The sequence below is a fragment of the Bison bison genome, unplaced genomic scaffold (assembly GCF_000754665.1).
Source record: "Bison bison bison isolate TAMUID 2011002044 unplaced genomic scaffold, Bison_UMD1.0 scf7180017864456, whole genome shotgun sequence".
Classification (NCBI taxonomy): domain Eukaryota; kingdom Metazoa; phylum Chordata; class Mammalia; order Artiodactyla; family Bovidae; genus Bison; species Bison bison.
Window position 1 is genome coordinate 16,597,317 of NW_011495018.1, and position 12,673 is coordinate 16,609,989.

At 48.6% G+C, this 12,673-nt stretch overlaps 1 protein-coding gene and 1 long non-coding RNA gene across 4 annotated transcripts in view; one reads left to right on the forward strand and one right to left on the reverse strand.

Moving 5' to 3' along the window:
* Positions 1-5,697, reverse strand: part of LOC105002599 — an 11,454-nt gene extending 5,757 nt beyond the window's left edge. The window contains exon 1 of the long non-coding RNA XR_826992.1: positions 5,446-5,697. This is a non-coding gene — a long non-coding RNA (uncharacterized LOC105002599). The remainder of the gene's footprint in view (positions 1-5,445) is intronic.
* AFAP1L2 (actin filament associated protein 1-like 2) overlaps positions 1-12,673 on the forward strand; it is a 145,775-nt gene that overhangs the window by 21,639 nt on the left and 111,463 nt on the right. For 2 of the 3 annotated variants that reach the window (XM_010859298.1, XM_010859299.1), the window contains exon 1: positions 5,816-5,879. The exons of the other annotated variant lie outside the window; for it this stretch is intronic. In XM_010859298.1, coding sequence (XP_010857600.1) covers positions 5,864-5,879 — 16 coding nt within the window. In that variant the 5' untranslated portion in view covers positions 5,816-5,863. Of the gene's footprint in view, positions 1-5,815; positions 5,880-12,673 lie in introns of those variants that run through there. 3 annotated transcript variants of the gene reach the window in all.

Genomic DNA, 12,673 nt, shown 5'->3' on the forward strand with positions numbered 1-12,673 from the left:
TGCAGACAGGTGGTGGTGGTCTTTATGGCAGGGTCTGTGGACCCACAGCCAGTCTATAAACCTAGGCACCTGAGACTTGCCAGTCCAGATTGGCTGGCAATCAAGGGGCTTATTACTGAGTTCCTGCTCACAAGATCCTGCAGGCTCTTTGGAGAGCTTAAGACCTAAAAAGAAGGTTAGTTGTTTTCTGATATTAAATGAGAAATGGATTTTGGAAGTGGGAAAGTGTTAACAGGATTTCAAGAATCCTTTTAATCCTTCAGTCCTTTCAAAATGTTCTGGGAAGCCTTGATGAAGGAGAAAGGCCTCTGGGCTGGGTCTGGAAGGACCAGCTGGGGCTCTGCAGGGGCACAGCAGTTTGGGGAAGGAAGCAGGAAGTACTCTCAGCTTCCAGGCACAAATGAATGACTTCTCTGCAAGGTGTCCTTATCTGGGGACTCTGAGGAACCTGCAATGCTGTCAGTTCTGGTCCGGCTGCATTTCTGCCCAAGCCTCATCTGAGAAATGATTATCTTAGCAATCACAGGAAGAGTCAGCAAAAAAAAAAAATCAAGAAGTGAAACCAAGACCAAGACCCTGACCACTGCCTAGGCACCATAATTCAGGCACATCTCGGGGGCTCTGTACAACTTAGGGTGACACAGTGTTGGGACTACCCAGGGAGAAGGGGCAGCTGAGCCCTGAGCACAAGCAGCTGGAAGAAGAGCTCTTGCTGGACGCTGAGACTGGGCGCTGGTGCCACCTGCCAGCTGCTGGTCTGCTCTGGTTGGTGCTGGCACCTCTCTGGATTCTGGCATCCTGAGTGTTGGATTCTCTGGTGATTCCTGGTTTCCAAACAGCTCTGAAATGTTCTGCATCAATGGACTGGGAATCTGGGCAGAAGTTAGGAGACAAAAGGGCCTGGAGATGGGCCGGGGCAAGCATTAGGAAAGACAGCATGGGGAGACGAAAAGACAGAGCAAGGAGGCGTGTGTCCACCCACTCCCCTCGCCTCCATCTACGCCCCTTCCTCGAGGCCTTGGCTGTCTTCATTTCTCTGAAAGTGTTAGTCACTCAGTCATGTCCAATTCTTAGTGACCCCATGGACTGTAGTCCGCCAGGCTCTCTCCATGGAATTTTCCAGGCAAGATACTAGAGTGGATTGCCATTTCCTTCTCCAAGTGATCTTCCTGACCCAGGGATTGAACCCAGGTCTCTTGCATTGTAGGCAGATTCTTTACCCTCTGAGCCACCCAAATATTTATTGTTATTTACTTATTTTAAATTCTGAAGTATTTCAAACATGCTGGCCAGGAGGGTCAGTCACCTGAATATTGAATAAACACTTTCTACTTCAAAATTCTAGGTCTTGGCTTCTTCAAATGCATCAGCAAAACTATGAGAGGGTTAACCTGAGCCAGTGGTCCTCACTATATAATATAAAACACACTCTTGTAGCAACCACTCAGATTTAAGAAGAAATGTTACCTTCATGTCATGGTGACATGTCTTAAAAAAAATAATGAAAAAATAATGAAACCTACTAGGATGGGAATAATTTTTAAAAATGGAGAATAAAAAGTTTTGATGAGGGTATGGAGAAACGGGAACCCCTATGCCTTGCTGGTGGGAATGTGAAATGGTGGAGCCTCTGCAAAAACATTTTGGGTAGTTCCTCAAAGAGTTAAGCATGGAATTAACAAATCACTCAGCAGTTATACTCCTAGGTGGTTGGGTCAGAGATGGTGCTCAAATGGGACTGGCTTGGGTCCTGACGAGTGATGACCTTGAGCGAGTTCCAAGGTCACCATGTGTGAAATAAGGGGAAATGTATATGCTGCCTGGATGGCTGTGAGAATTAAATAGGATAATTTTATAAAGCTGGGCTCCCCTCCTCATTGCCTCAGCTGGCAATTGCCTCAACACTTTATGATTGAACAAACCTGTCTGGTGCCGAGAACTGGTTTAGAAATTAGGGGAGAATCAGCCCTTCTAGCAGATTCCAGACTCTTCCACAACACCCAGAGGCCCTGGTGCACCCCCACCCCTGCTGAACTTGGTGGGAACACCCACCCACTACCTACCCTCCAGATTGGAGGTGCTCAGTTTGGTTTCAGGACTGCCTGCAACAGAACAGCCCATTAGGGATCCTGTGGTCTGTCTGGGGTGGGGTTGGTCAGAGCCCTCAGAAGGTTGAGAAGGTACAGGAAACCAGATCTTCTGATCCTAGAGGCCAGAAACTCAATGAATTAGACTTTGAATGGGGTGGCTCCTTTATCAAAGTTGCAAAGGGACTAAAGACACGGGGTTAAACTGCATCCAGGACTTGGACCTTCTCTAGTGATTCAGACAGTAAAGACTCTCTCTGCAATGTAGGAGACCCGGGTTCAATCCCTGGGTTGGGAAGATCCCCTGGAGAAGGGAATGGCTACCCACTCCAGTATTCTTGCCCGGAAAATCCCATGGACAGAGGAACCTGGTGGGCTACAATCCATAGGGTTGTAAACAATTGGACACAATTGAGCCACACACACACACACATGCGACTTGGAAAGAGGAGGACACAATGCTGAGTCTTCCAAAGCCCTGATTCCTACTGATGGTTTGAAGTAGTGTTTCAATTTCATTCTTGAAAAGGGTGGTGAAGTCCCATTTTAAATTCATTCTGGTTACATTTCTGATTGATTTCTGTTTGTCTAGAGGCTCTGGGATTTGCCAAGTCTCCGTGGATAAACTAGAGAGGATTTAAGAAGAGGCAATTAAAGGGCTGGAGCTGGGTGGTGGTGGGGGAATGGGGAGAGGGAGCAGGCATGAGAGATATGGAGCCCCCCGCAGCTTTCTGAGAGGATGGTGCCATTACCGGAAGTGCTAACAGAGCCGGCCACCAGGGGACTGGCTGGGGTGAAGCCCTGTTAGAGCCCTGGGAAAGCCAGGCAGGGGTGTGACAGCACAGGATTTGGAACCAGGAAACATGAATTTTGAATCTGAGTTCTGAAAGAGATTACCTCACTTGGTGACTTGGGTGAGGCCCCCAAATCCTCTCCATTCATAGGATGGAAATACTTGAATTCTACCTTTTGTACTTAATGACCTCAGTTAGAGTCAGCCTCACCCCTCTGGGAGGGTCAGCAGTGACAAAGGCCTGACTGAGGAGGGGGGCTGGACCCTGTAACCTACTGGTCCCAGCTGATGGCTGGAGTTGAAATCTGGTTAGGCATGACCAGCCACCAGACTTGAGGCCGGTCTCAAATTGCCAGGCTGCACAACCAGATTCCCCTGGAGAACTTGAAAGGAAACCAGGGACCCAGCAATGTCCAGTTGTCTCTGGACACTGTATATCGGAGGGTGGGTGCCATGCCCGGCCATTTGCAAGATGAGGAAATGGGGGGAGGAGGGAGAACATAAAAAAGCAAGAGACCCTCCCCCATCCTGACCCAGTTCCCAGTCCCTGCTTCTCGAGGCCCCTGGAACACTATTTCCTTTCCCTTGTTCCCCGAGATGCCCACACTCTTCCTATTTTCAGAACCCCCATGAGCCCAGTCCACCTGGAAGAGTGGCTGAGAGGACTGAAATAATGCATGGGGGTGACTTGGAGGGCTCAGACCTGGGTCCCTAGGCCTACTTCGAGTTTCTGGGGGTCCTTCACTTTCTGCCCCCAACACCCCAACTTGCTGACACTTATCTGCATCCGATTCCATCTCCCTCAAGCCCTACGCTCAGGCACAGAGCCCTGGCCTTGAACTTCTGCCTATTTCTGCCCCAGTCCTCTCCTCCAGGTTTCTACCACCTCACTGACTTCTCACCTGGCTGGTGCGACTGCTTCCTACACTCCACCCTCCACTCAGCTGCCCAGGAAATCCCAGACACCTTCACTTTTCAGGGCTGCCCAATCCTCTTAACTTTCAGATCACTCCGTGTTCTGGATCCTGGAGCAGGCCTGTGCCCGCCCCTCTAGCCTCACCTTCTCCATTCCTGGGGTATTTTGGCTTCAGCAGCAGTCCATGCGGTCGCTAAGAATCGGACACGACTGAGCGACTTCACTTTTTCTTTTCACTTTCATGCATTGGAGAAGGAAATGGCAACCCACTCCAGTGTTCTTGCCTGGAGAATCCAGGGACGGGGGAGCCTGGTGGGCTGCCATCCATGGGGTCACACAGAGTCGGACACGACTGAAGTGACTTAGCAGCAGCAGTAGTAGCAGCACACAACTACTGGACCCTTAAAATGGCTCCCCGCTGTCTCCCGGGAAGGCTGTAGTCACTCTGCCTCTCCTGTCACCAAACTAGCTCTAACTCATCTTTTAAGACTCAGCTCAGTCATTTCCTCTTCTAGAAGGTTTAGGAGGCTTGTCCAGGTGGGATCAGGGCCCTCCACTGGGTTCCCAGAATGCCTTGTGCTTGGGTCTAACCAGAGCCCCTGCCTGGCTGGGCCATCATTATTCCGTGATCTGAGGCTTCCCAAGACAGTGACAGACAGCCTGGTACTTCCTCGAGCACCAGGAAAGTTTTGTGGTAAACATCTAGAAGCAGACCACCTGGGCTTAATGTCTGCTGGGCTCCCTTTAGCTGTGTGACTTTGGGCAAGTTTAACCTCTGTAAGCATCAATTTCTTTACCTACATGGTAGAAATAATACTACTCAGATCACAGGCTTATAGGAAAAATGAAAGGCTATGCATGTACAGCCCTTAGCATCCCATGCCTGGCTTGTGAGGACAGCTCCATGGATGCTATGGAGAATGTGAGCTGCTAATGGGACTGAGAAAACATTTCTAAGACTGCTGGGGCAGAAGGTCTCAACACATCAGGGCTAACTCTGCTGTTCCAAGAAAGAATTAGGAAGTCTTTTGGAAAACAGCAGCAGCAGCAACAAATCTTTCTTAAGTGTTCCTTCGAGGAAGTTGGGGGAGACTTGCTGCAAAACCAGGCGTTCAGCACAAACTGTGATTGAAATTTTAAAGTGAAAATGGAAGTTTAAAGGAAAACATGGATCTTCCTTGGGGGCCGGTGGGGAGGACACGGGCCTGTTGATGGAGGGACCAATGATCAAAAAAAGGAAGGTAAAAGACCGGAAGTGCGCAGCTTCCTGGCAGCAGTGGTGGAGTTAGAGCCAAGACTGGGCTCCTAGGGAATAGATGCTGCCCCTCGGGGCGGTCGGCGCTTAGCCTGTCCAGGAACCCTACTCTCCGGGGTTTATCTAGGCGGATCTATAAATTCTAGTCCTGGGAGAACCTGGCACAAAGCGCCCAGGGAACCTGGACTGGGGTAGAAGACAGCAAGCAGACGTCTTTGCGATCGGCTACCCAGAAAGACTGCGAGAGAGTAGCAGCAAGTCCTGAAGAACTGGGGACGCACTCGGTTGTCCCCACCCCCGTCCCCATGTCCCACCTCGAGAAATGCCAAGGGCAAAAGTGCGCGGACCCAGGGGTCAACCGGGGCGGGGGTGGCGGGGGGTGTGCTCTAGGTACCTCTCAGCCTCACGACTCAGACCTCAGTCTCCACCTCCTGGCAGTGGGTTCGCAGCCTGGTGGTTGGAAGAAGAGCTCCTGTAAGCCGCCCGAGCCCGCCCCTCCCGGGGGCCTCCCCCAGGGTTTGGTCAAGTCTCGGAGCCGGGACGTGAAGCAGCTGGCGCGGGAGCGGGGCCCCGGGCGCGAGCGGACTCGATAGCTGACTGTCCGCCGGGGCCGGCCGCGGAGTTCCCCCGCGGGGGCGACGCGCCGGGCGGGACCGGGTCCGGGGCCCGGGCGCGGCAGCCGCGCCAGGAGGTCCGGGCGTGAGCGTGACCTCACGGGGAGGGGCCAGCGCGGCGGCCCTGGGCTTGGAGCAGAGCGCCGAGAGCGCAGCGCCGCCCGAGCCGAGCCGCGAGGAGCGCACGCCGCGGCCCCGATGGAGCGGTTCAAAGGTGAGGACGCGGGGTCCCGGGGCGGCGCGCCCCCAACCCCTTCGCGCCCCTCACGGCGCCAGAAAGCAGGGCCGAGGGTAAGGTGGGTGCGTCACCGAGTGCGCCTCGCGTTCCTCCGGGGCTCAGGTGAGCCAGGCCGGCTACCCCTGCCCAGCCCGGACCTGTGCCGAAGATCTTTTGATCCTCCCAGGCACGGAGGCCGGGGGGTCGGCGTGACGAGGCTTCTCACCTGTTGGAGGGCCGGGGGTGCACATGGGGACCCACCTTCTAAGCCCCGGCCACCTCGGAAAGATGCCAGGGACCGAGGAGTCCCCGAGTGAGGTCGGAGGAGTGCCGGGCTGCTTGGGGGGCGAAAGGGCAGGTAGTCGGGGTTTATGGAGCGGGCGCCAGTCAGAGCGGAGGGCTTCTTGCAGACCCCGAGTAAAGCTTGCGAGGGATGCGCTTGGGCGGGGGTGGGGTGGGGTGGGCGCGCAGCTCGGCTCCCGGCTTGGTCGGGCCACCCCAATCGTGCGGGTGCTCCGGTAACTGCCTTATCCCCAGGCAGGGGCGGGGTGCAGGGATTCTGGGCCGAGTAGGGTGCCCGGCAGGTGGAGCGCGTCCCAGCCCAAAGGCTGAGCTCCGGCGCAGCTGAGCAAGTTTCGGAGTTGGCCTGGGCCCGGATATCTCGGCCAAACCCTCCTGGGCGGCTGGCCGGCCTGGGTTGTACTGGTTGTGCCCGGCTTGCACCCGAGCTCAGAGACCCCCGGGTGGAGTCTAGAAGCCTCCGATGGCACTTTGCACATCTTTTGGAAAAGGTTAAGGAGCTGCCCCTTAATCGTGACGCTGTGGGGGACCTCCCCCACCTCAACTCCTTTCCTTTGGGGAAACTTCTTGCATTTTCCTGGTCTGTCTCTATCAAACCTGCAAAAGGAAATACTATTTCTATATTTATTTTCTCCTGGGAAAGAGTAATAGAAAAACGCTCAGATTCCCAAGGAATCTCTCTCCCAGTGGTTTCTCATTTCTGAACTGACATAAATTTTAGGGCTCAGCTTTGGTTCACTAAGTTGGATCTTTTGATTTTTCTCACTTTTTTTCCCATCTGGATCAGCTGGTTACAGGTGAGGAAGGGTCTTTGCCAAGAGCACAGAAGACAGCTGAGGAGACAGGGTTAACTTAGCTGGCAATCTTCCTTTTTTTTTTTTTCCTGTGAACCCTCCCTGGAGCCTCTCTCACATTTCTAACCGGGTGGTTTGTTTTTTTTTTTTTGTCTCAAATTCTGCTGAGATCACGTCAGTTTTGTGCCTGGATGGCTGAATGCGTCCTTCTGTAGTCTCTGAACACTTGAGGCCACAGACCCTCACCTTCTAAAATGGCAGTTTGCTGCTCCAGCCCCACTGGGCCCCCTCTGCCCTCTGGGAGGGACCCTCACAGGGAATTCGATTCTTGAGCTGTCTCTCTGAGGAACCCTTCCAGCTCAAGAGTCTGCCCTTCCTGAACTGTGTCAGCTCCTGATAGAGGGTCCAGGTTGCAAGCTACTTTCTCAAATCGGTTTGTTAATCCTTCTAAGTTTAGGGCAAGTGATAACATTTTGGGTCTTCTTTCCAAACACCCAGTGATTATCAGAAGGTTTTTGTCTTAATAGCTTTCGACTTGGCCCTTAACCTGAGTAAATCGTCTTAGTTGTCTTTTTCTCTTGGGAGTTTAAAATCTTCCCACCCTCAAAGATCCTTGAATGGTTTATGCCAGCTGAAGGAAATTTTGGTTGCCAGTTCAGAGTGTGTATGTTTTGGGTAACCCATACATCTGCCTCCTCATTTTGCAGTAAATCAAGCACAGCCAGTGATAAGGGAATACACTTGAGAATTATCTGGATTGCAGGGGGCTCATTTAGTGTTTGATTCTGGAGAAAATTCTCCAAGGTTCCCTAGTGAACACTACTAATCTGTTTACTGCACCTTTCAGCTAAGGAATCGGAATTTCCCTGCCCCGCCACGCCAGAGATTGTAGAAATCCCCATTCACTGAAAAAGCTGAGTTGTGTGCTGAACAGTCACTGCATTGAAAGGTTGACCCGTGCAAAATTAAGTTTTGTTGTTGTTGTTCAGTTGTTAAGTCCTGTCCAACTCTTTGTGACCCCATGGACTGCAGCATGCCAGGCTTCCCTGTCCTTTACTGTCTCCCAGAGTTTGCTCAAATTCATGTCCATTGCATCAGTGATGCCATCCAACCATCTCATCCTCTGTCGTCCCCTTCTGTTGCCTTCAATCTTTCCCAACATCAGGGTCTTTTCCAATGAGTTGGCTCCTCGCATCAGGTAGCCAAAGTGTTGGAGCTTCCGCTTCAGCATCAGTTCTTCCAATGAATATTCAGAGTTGCTTTCCTATAGGATTGATTGGATTGATCTCCTTGCAGTTCAAGGGACTCTCAGGAGTATTCTCCAGCACCACAATTTGAAAGCATCAGTTCTTTGGCACTCAGTCTTCTTCATGGTCTGACTGTGTCATCGGTACATGACTACTGGAAAAGCCATAGCTTTGACAATGTGGACTTTTGTCAGCAAAATGATGTCTTTGCTTTTTAATACATTGTCTAGATTTGACATAGCTTTTCTTCCAAGGAGTAAGTGTCTTAATTTCATGGCGGCAGTCACCGTCTGCAGTGATTTTGGAGCCCTAGGAAATAAAATCTATCACTGCTTCCACTTTTCCCCTTCTATTTGCCATGAAGTGATGGGACAGGATACCATGATCTTAGTTTTTTGAATGTTGAGTTTTCAGCTGGCTTTTTCACTTTCTGCTCTCACCCTCATCAAGAGGCTCTTTAGTTCCTCTTTCTGCCATTACAGTGGTATCATCTGCATATCTGAGGTTGTTATTTCTCCCAGCAGTATTGATTCCAGCTTGTGATTTATTCAGCTCTGTATTTCGCATGATGTAATCTGCATGTAAGTTAAACAAACAGGGTCACAATATAAAGGCTTGTCGTACTTCTTTCCCAATTTTGAACCAGTCAGTTGTTCCATGTAAGGTTCTAATGGTTGCTTTTTGACCCACATACAGGTTTCTCAGGAGACAGGTAAGGTGGTCTGGTATTCCCACCTCTTTAGGAGTTTTCTACAGTTTGTTGTGATCCACACAGTCACAGGCTTTCATGTAGTCAGTGATGCAAAAGTAGGTATTTTTCTGGAATTTCTTTGCATTCTCTGTGAGCCAACAAATGTTGGCAATTTGATCTCTGGTTCCTTTGCCTTTTCTAAACCCACTTTGTACATCTGGAAGTTCTCGTTTCATATACTGCTGAAGCCTGTCTTAAAGGATTTTGAGCATGACCTTACTAGCATGTGAAGAGTGCACTTGTACAGTAGTTTGAACATTTTTTTGGCACTGCCCTTCTTTGGGATTGGAATGAAAAATGACCTTTTCTAGTCCTGTGGCCACTGCTGAGTTTTTCCAAATTTGCTGACCTGTTGAGTGGGGCACTTTAACAACATCATTTTTTAGGATTTGAAATAGCTCAGCTGTAATTCCATTACCTCCACTAGCTTTGTTTGCAGTAATGCAACAAAAAGTCTTAAAAATGACAGAATGATCTTGGTTCATTTCCAAGGCAAACCATTTAGCATCACAGTAATCCAAGTCTGTGCTCCAATTACTGATACTGAAGAAGCTGAAGTTGACTGGTTTTATGAAGACCTACAAGACCTTCTAGAACTAACACTGGAAAAAGATGTCCTTTTCTCATCATAAGGGGTTGGAATGCCAATGTAAAAAGTCAAGAGATTCCTGGAGTAACAGGCAAGTTTGGCCTTGGAGTACAAAATGAAACAGGGCAAAGGCTAACAGAATTTTGTCAAGAGAACACACTGGTCATAGCAAACATCCTTTTCCAACAACAAAAGAGATGACTCTCCACATGGACATCACAAAATGGTCAGTACCAAAATCAGATTGATTATATTCTTTGCAGTAGAAGATGAAGAAGCTCTATACAGTCAGCAAAAACAAGACCTGGAGCTGACTGTGGCTCAGCTCATCAGCTCCTTATTGCAGAATTTAGGCTTCAATTGAAGAAAGTAGAGAAAACCACTAGTCCATTCAGGTATGACTTAAATCCCTTATTATTATACAGTGGAGGTAATGAATTGAGTTAAGGGATTAGATCTGATAGAGTGCCTGAAGAACTATGGACAAAGGTTTATAACATTGTACAGGAGGCAGTGACCAAAACCATCCCAAAGAAAAAGAAATGCAAGAAGGCAAAGTGATCGTCCAAGGAGACATTACAAATAGCTGAGGAAAGAAGAGAAGCAAGAGGCAGGGGAGATAGGGAAAGATATAACCAACTGAATGCAGAGTTCCAGAGAATAGCAAGGAGAGATAAGAAGGTCTTCTTAAATGAACAATGCAAGGAAGTAGAGGAAAACAATAGAATAGGAAAGACTAGAGATCTCTTCAAGAAAATTAGAGATACCAAGGGAACATTTCATGCAAAGATGGGCTCAATAAAGGACAGAAATGGTATGGACTTAACAGAATCAGAAGAGATCAAGAAGAGGTGGCAAGAATACACGGAAGAACTACACATAAAAATCTTACTGACCAGGCTAACCACGATGGTTTGCTAGAGCCAGACATCCTGGAGTGTGAAGTCAAATGGGCCTTAGGAAGCATTACTGCAAACAAAATAAAATTAAGTATGTTGGTCCCAGTCTTCCATTAACCAGTGCAACCTCTAGTATCTGAGTCTCCTCTTGCCTGTCAGAGATTGAGGGTCTTTTTCTTTTAAAAGTAAGATTGAATGATTATGAAATGACTAGGCACATCGTGATTTTAACAGCAAAATTAAATCGAAGTGCAAGATGTACTTGGAGTCTCAGAACATTTGTAATAATTGTAAAGAATTGTTTGTGATACTTTTAAGAATAGGTAAACTGCCTCATCACCATCTCCAGAATCTCAAAGTGTTTTCTCTCATTTGTAAATCTCACAAATCAGTCAGTACAGGAGAAACTGTTTTCCATATTCCGCAGTCTGCATGTTACATATTGTGCATCTCCAAAGCTAGCCTATCATTTTTAGGCTCTGGGCTGATTTTCCATTGTCTCTTAAGATGTAAAGAGATGTCTGGAGGTAGAGAGTCTTTGGAATATCACCCAGTGTGTAATGTAGAAATACTTCCAGGCTTTCTCCTCATCCTTTCTAAGCCATTCCGCTAGACAGCCATGGTTCTAAGTAAAACCAAGGTGGTAGAGGAAAGAGTATGTGGGGGTGTCTTCCCCAGAGAGGTAGAGCGTTTATAAGAGTTGTCCTAGAAAGTGATGGCAGAATTGCTGTATTTTGCATGTGAATTTCTTTGCTATTGTCTAAGCTGTGCTAAATCCTATGGGGTACTTTGAGATGGTTCCCGTCCTTGGGTGTTTACGTATTTATGAATCTCATAAGAGCATCCTTGTGTCCCTGTGGATGAGCCCATTGGCTGAACTCATACCATGTGGTCAAGGATTCTGGTTCCTACTGCTCTTCCAGCTGGTGAGTGTGTCCAGGGCCAAATGTGACTGACCTAATATCTGTGGATTGCACTTGGAAGTTCATGCCAAAGCTTCCTGAAATTGCGTCACACTTGGAGCCATACATGCACAGTTGAGATAGTCACTTTAATTTGGATCACAATAATTGGTCAAAAGTGTATCATCCCTTTCCTGTGTGCTTTGGTTTCTGAGTCAGATCACCTGATTGCCAGGAGAGGGCACTTAATTCTTGGGCACTGGAAGATAGAGATGAGCTGTGAAGAGTCAAGCCAGTAAAAATACTTGAAAGCTTATGTGGGAATCATGCGATCGGTGGCCAGGGAAGGTCTGAAAAAGGAAAACTAATTAAAAGGGATGAACAGATTGATAGTATTTGTTTCACCTTCAGAAGCGTCATCTGAATTTGTTGTTCCTCCTTGTCGAGGAGCTCAGGTTTTTCCAATTAAATTTCTACTTAAGGCAGAGGGTCTTAACTTTAGACACATGTGGGAGATATTCAGGGAGCTTTAAAAAATATGACCCCCATCCAAGACATTCTGGGAGAAGGAAGTGGCAACCCACTCCAGTATTCTCGCCTGAAAAATTCCATGGACAGAAGAACCTGGTGGGCTACAGTCCGTGGGATTGCAGAGTCAGACTCAAATGAATGTGAGCGTGCGTGCGTGTGCACACACATGACATTCTGATTTAATTGGTTTAAGGGTTCAGCTTAGGTAGTGTGTTTTTTAAAGCTCTGGGTGATTCTAAGGTGTAGCCAATGATGTGAGCCTTTGGAAAAAAGTATGTAACACTTTCCTCACCTGGAAAATTAAGAGCAAGTGTGGAGTGAAACAGATACCTCTTCCATACTTACATGATGTGGTTTAACCAAATTTTGTGATGGTGCAGAAATCTAACTTAATTACTCGAGGCTTTTAAAGGCTTTAAAAGGCTGTGGGAAAGCTACTGAAGAACAGTCTCCGATGTGATGCTTCCAATTCCTAAGCTCGGGGTTTGCTCATGATCGTACTTGACCTGAACCCTCCTGACTTTGAAGCTCTTTGTGTGGGAGCCCTCGATGCTTCGGCAATGAAGTGGTCTGAAACAAATCCTGAGAGGTCACCTTTGGTGCTGAAAGGCCAGGAGGAGTAGGGGGAATTCTGCTCTGGGCCCCTGCCCTTTTCAGAAGGGGCGAGCGCTCTCGGAACTGGGCTGGTTCCAAGCCCCATTAAAGGGCAGGAGGGGCCAAGGAGCTTCAAAGCTGAGGAAGCTGTGCCAGTTTTCTTCCAAATCCCTTTAATGATGGG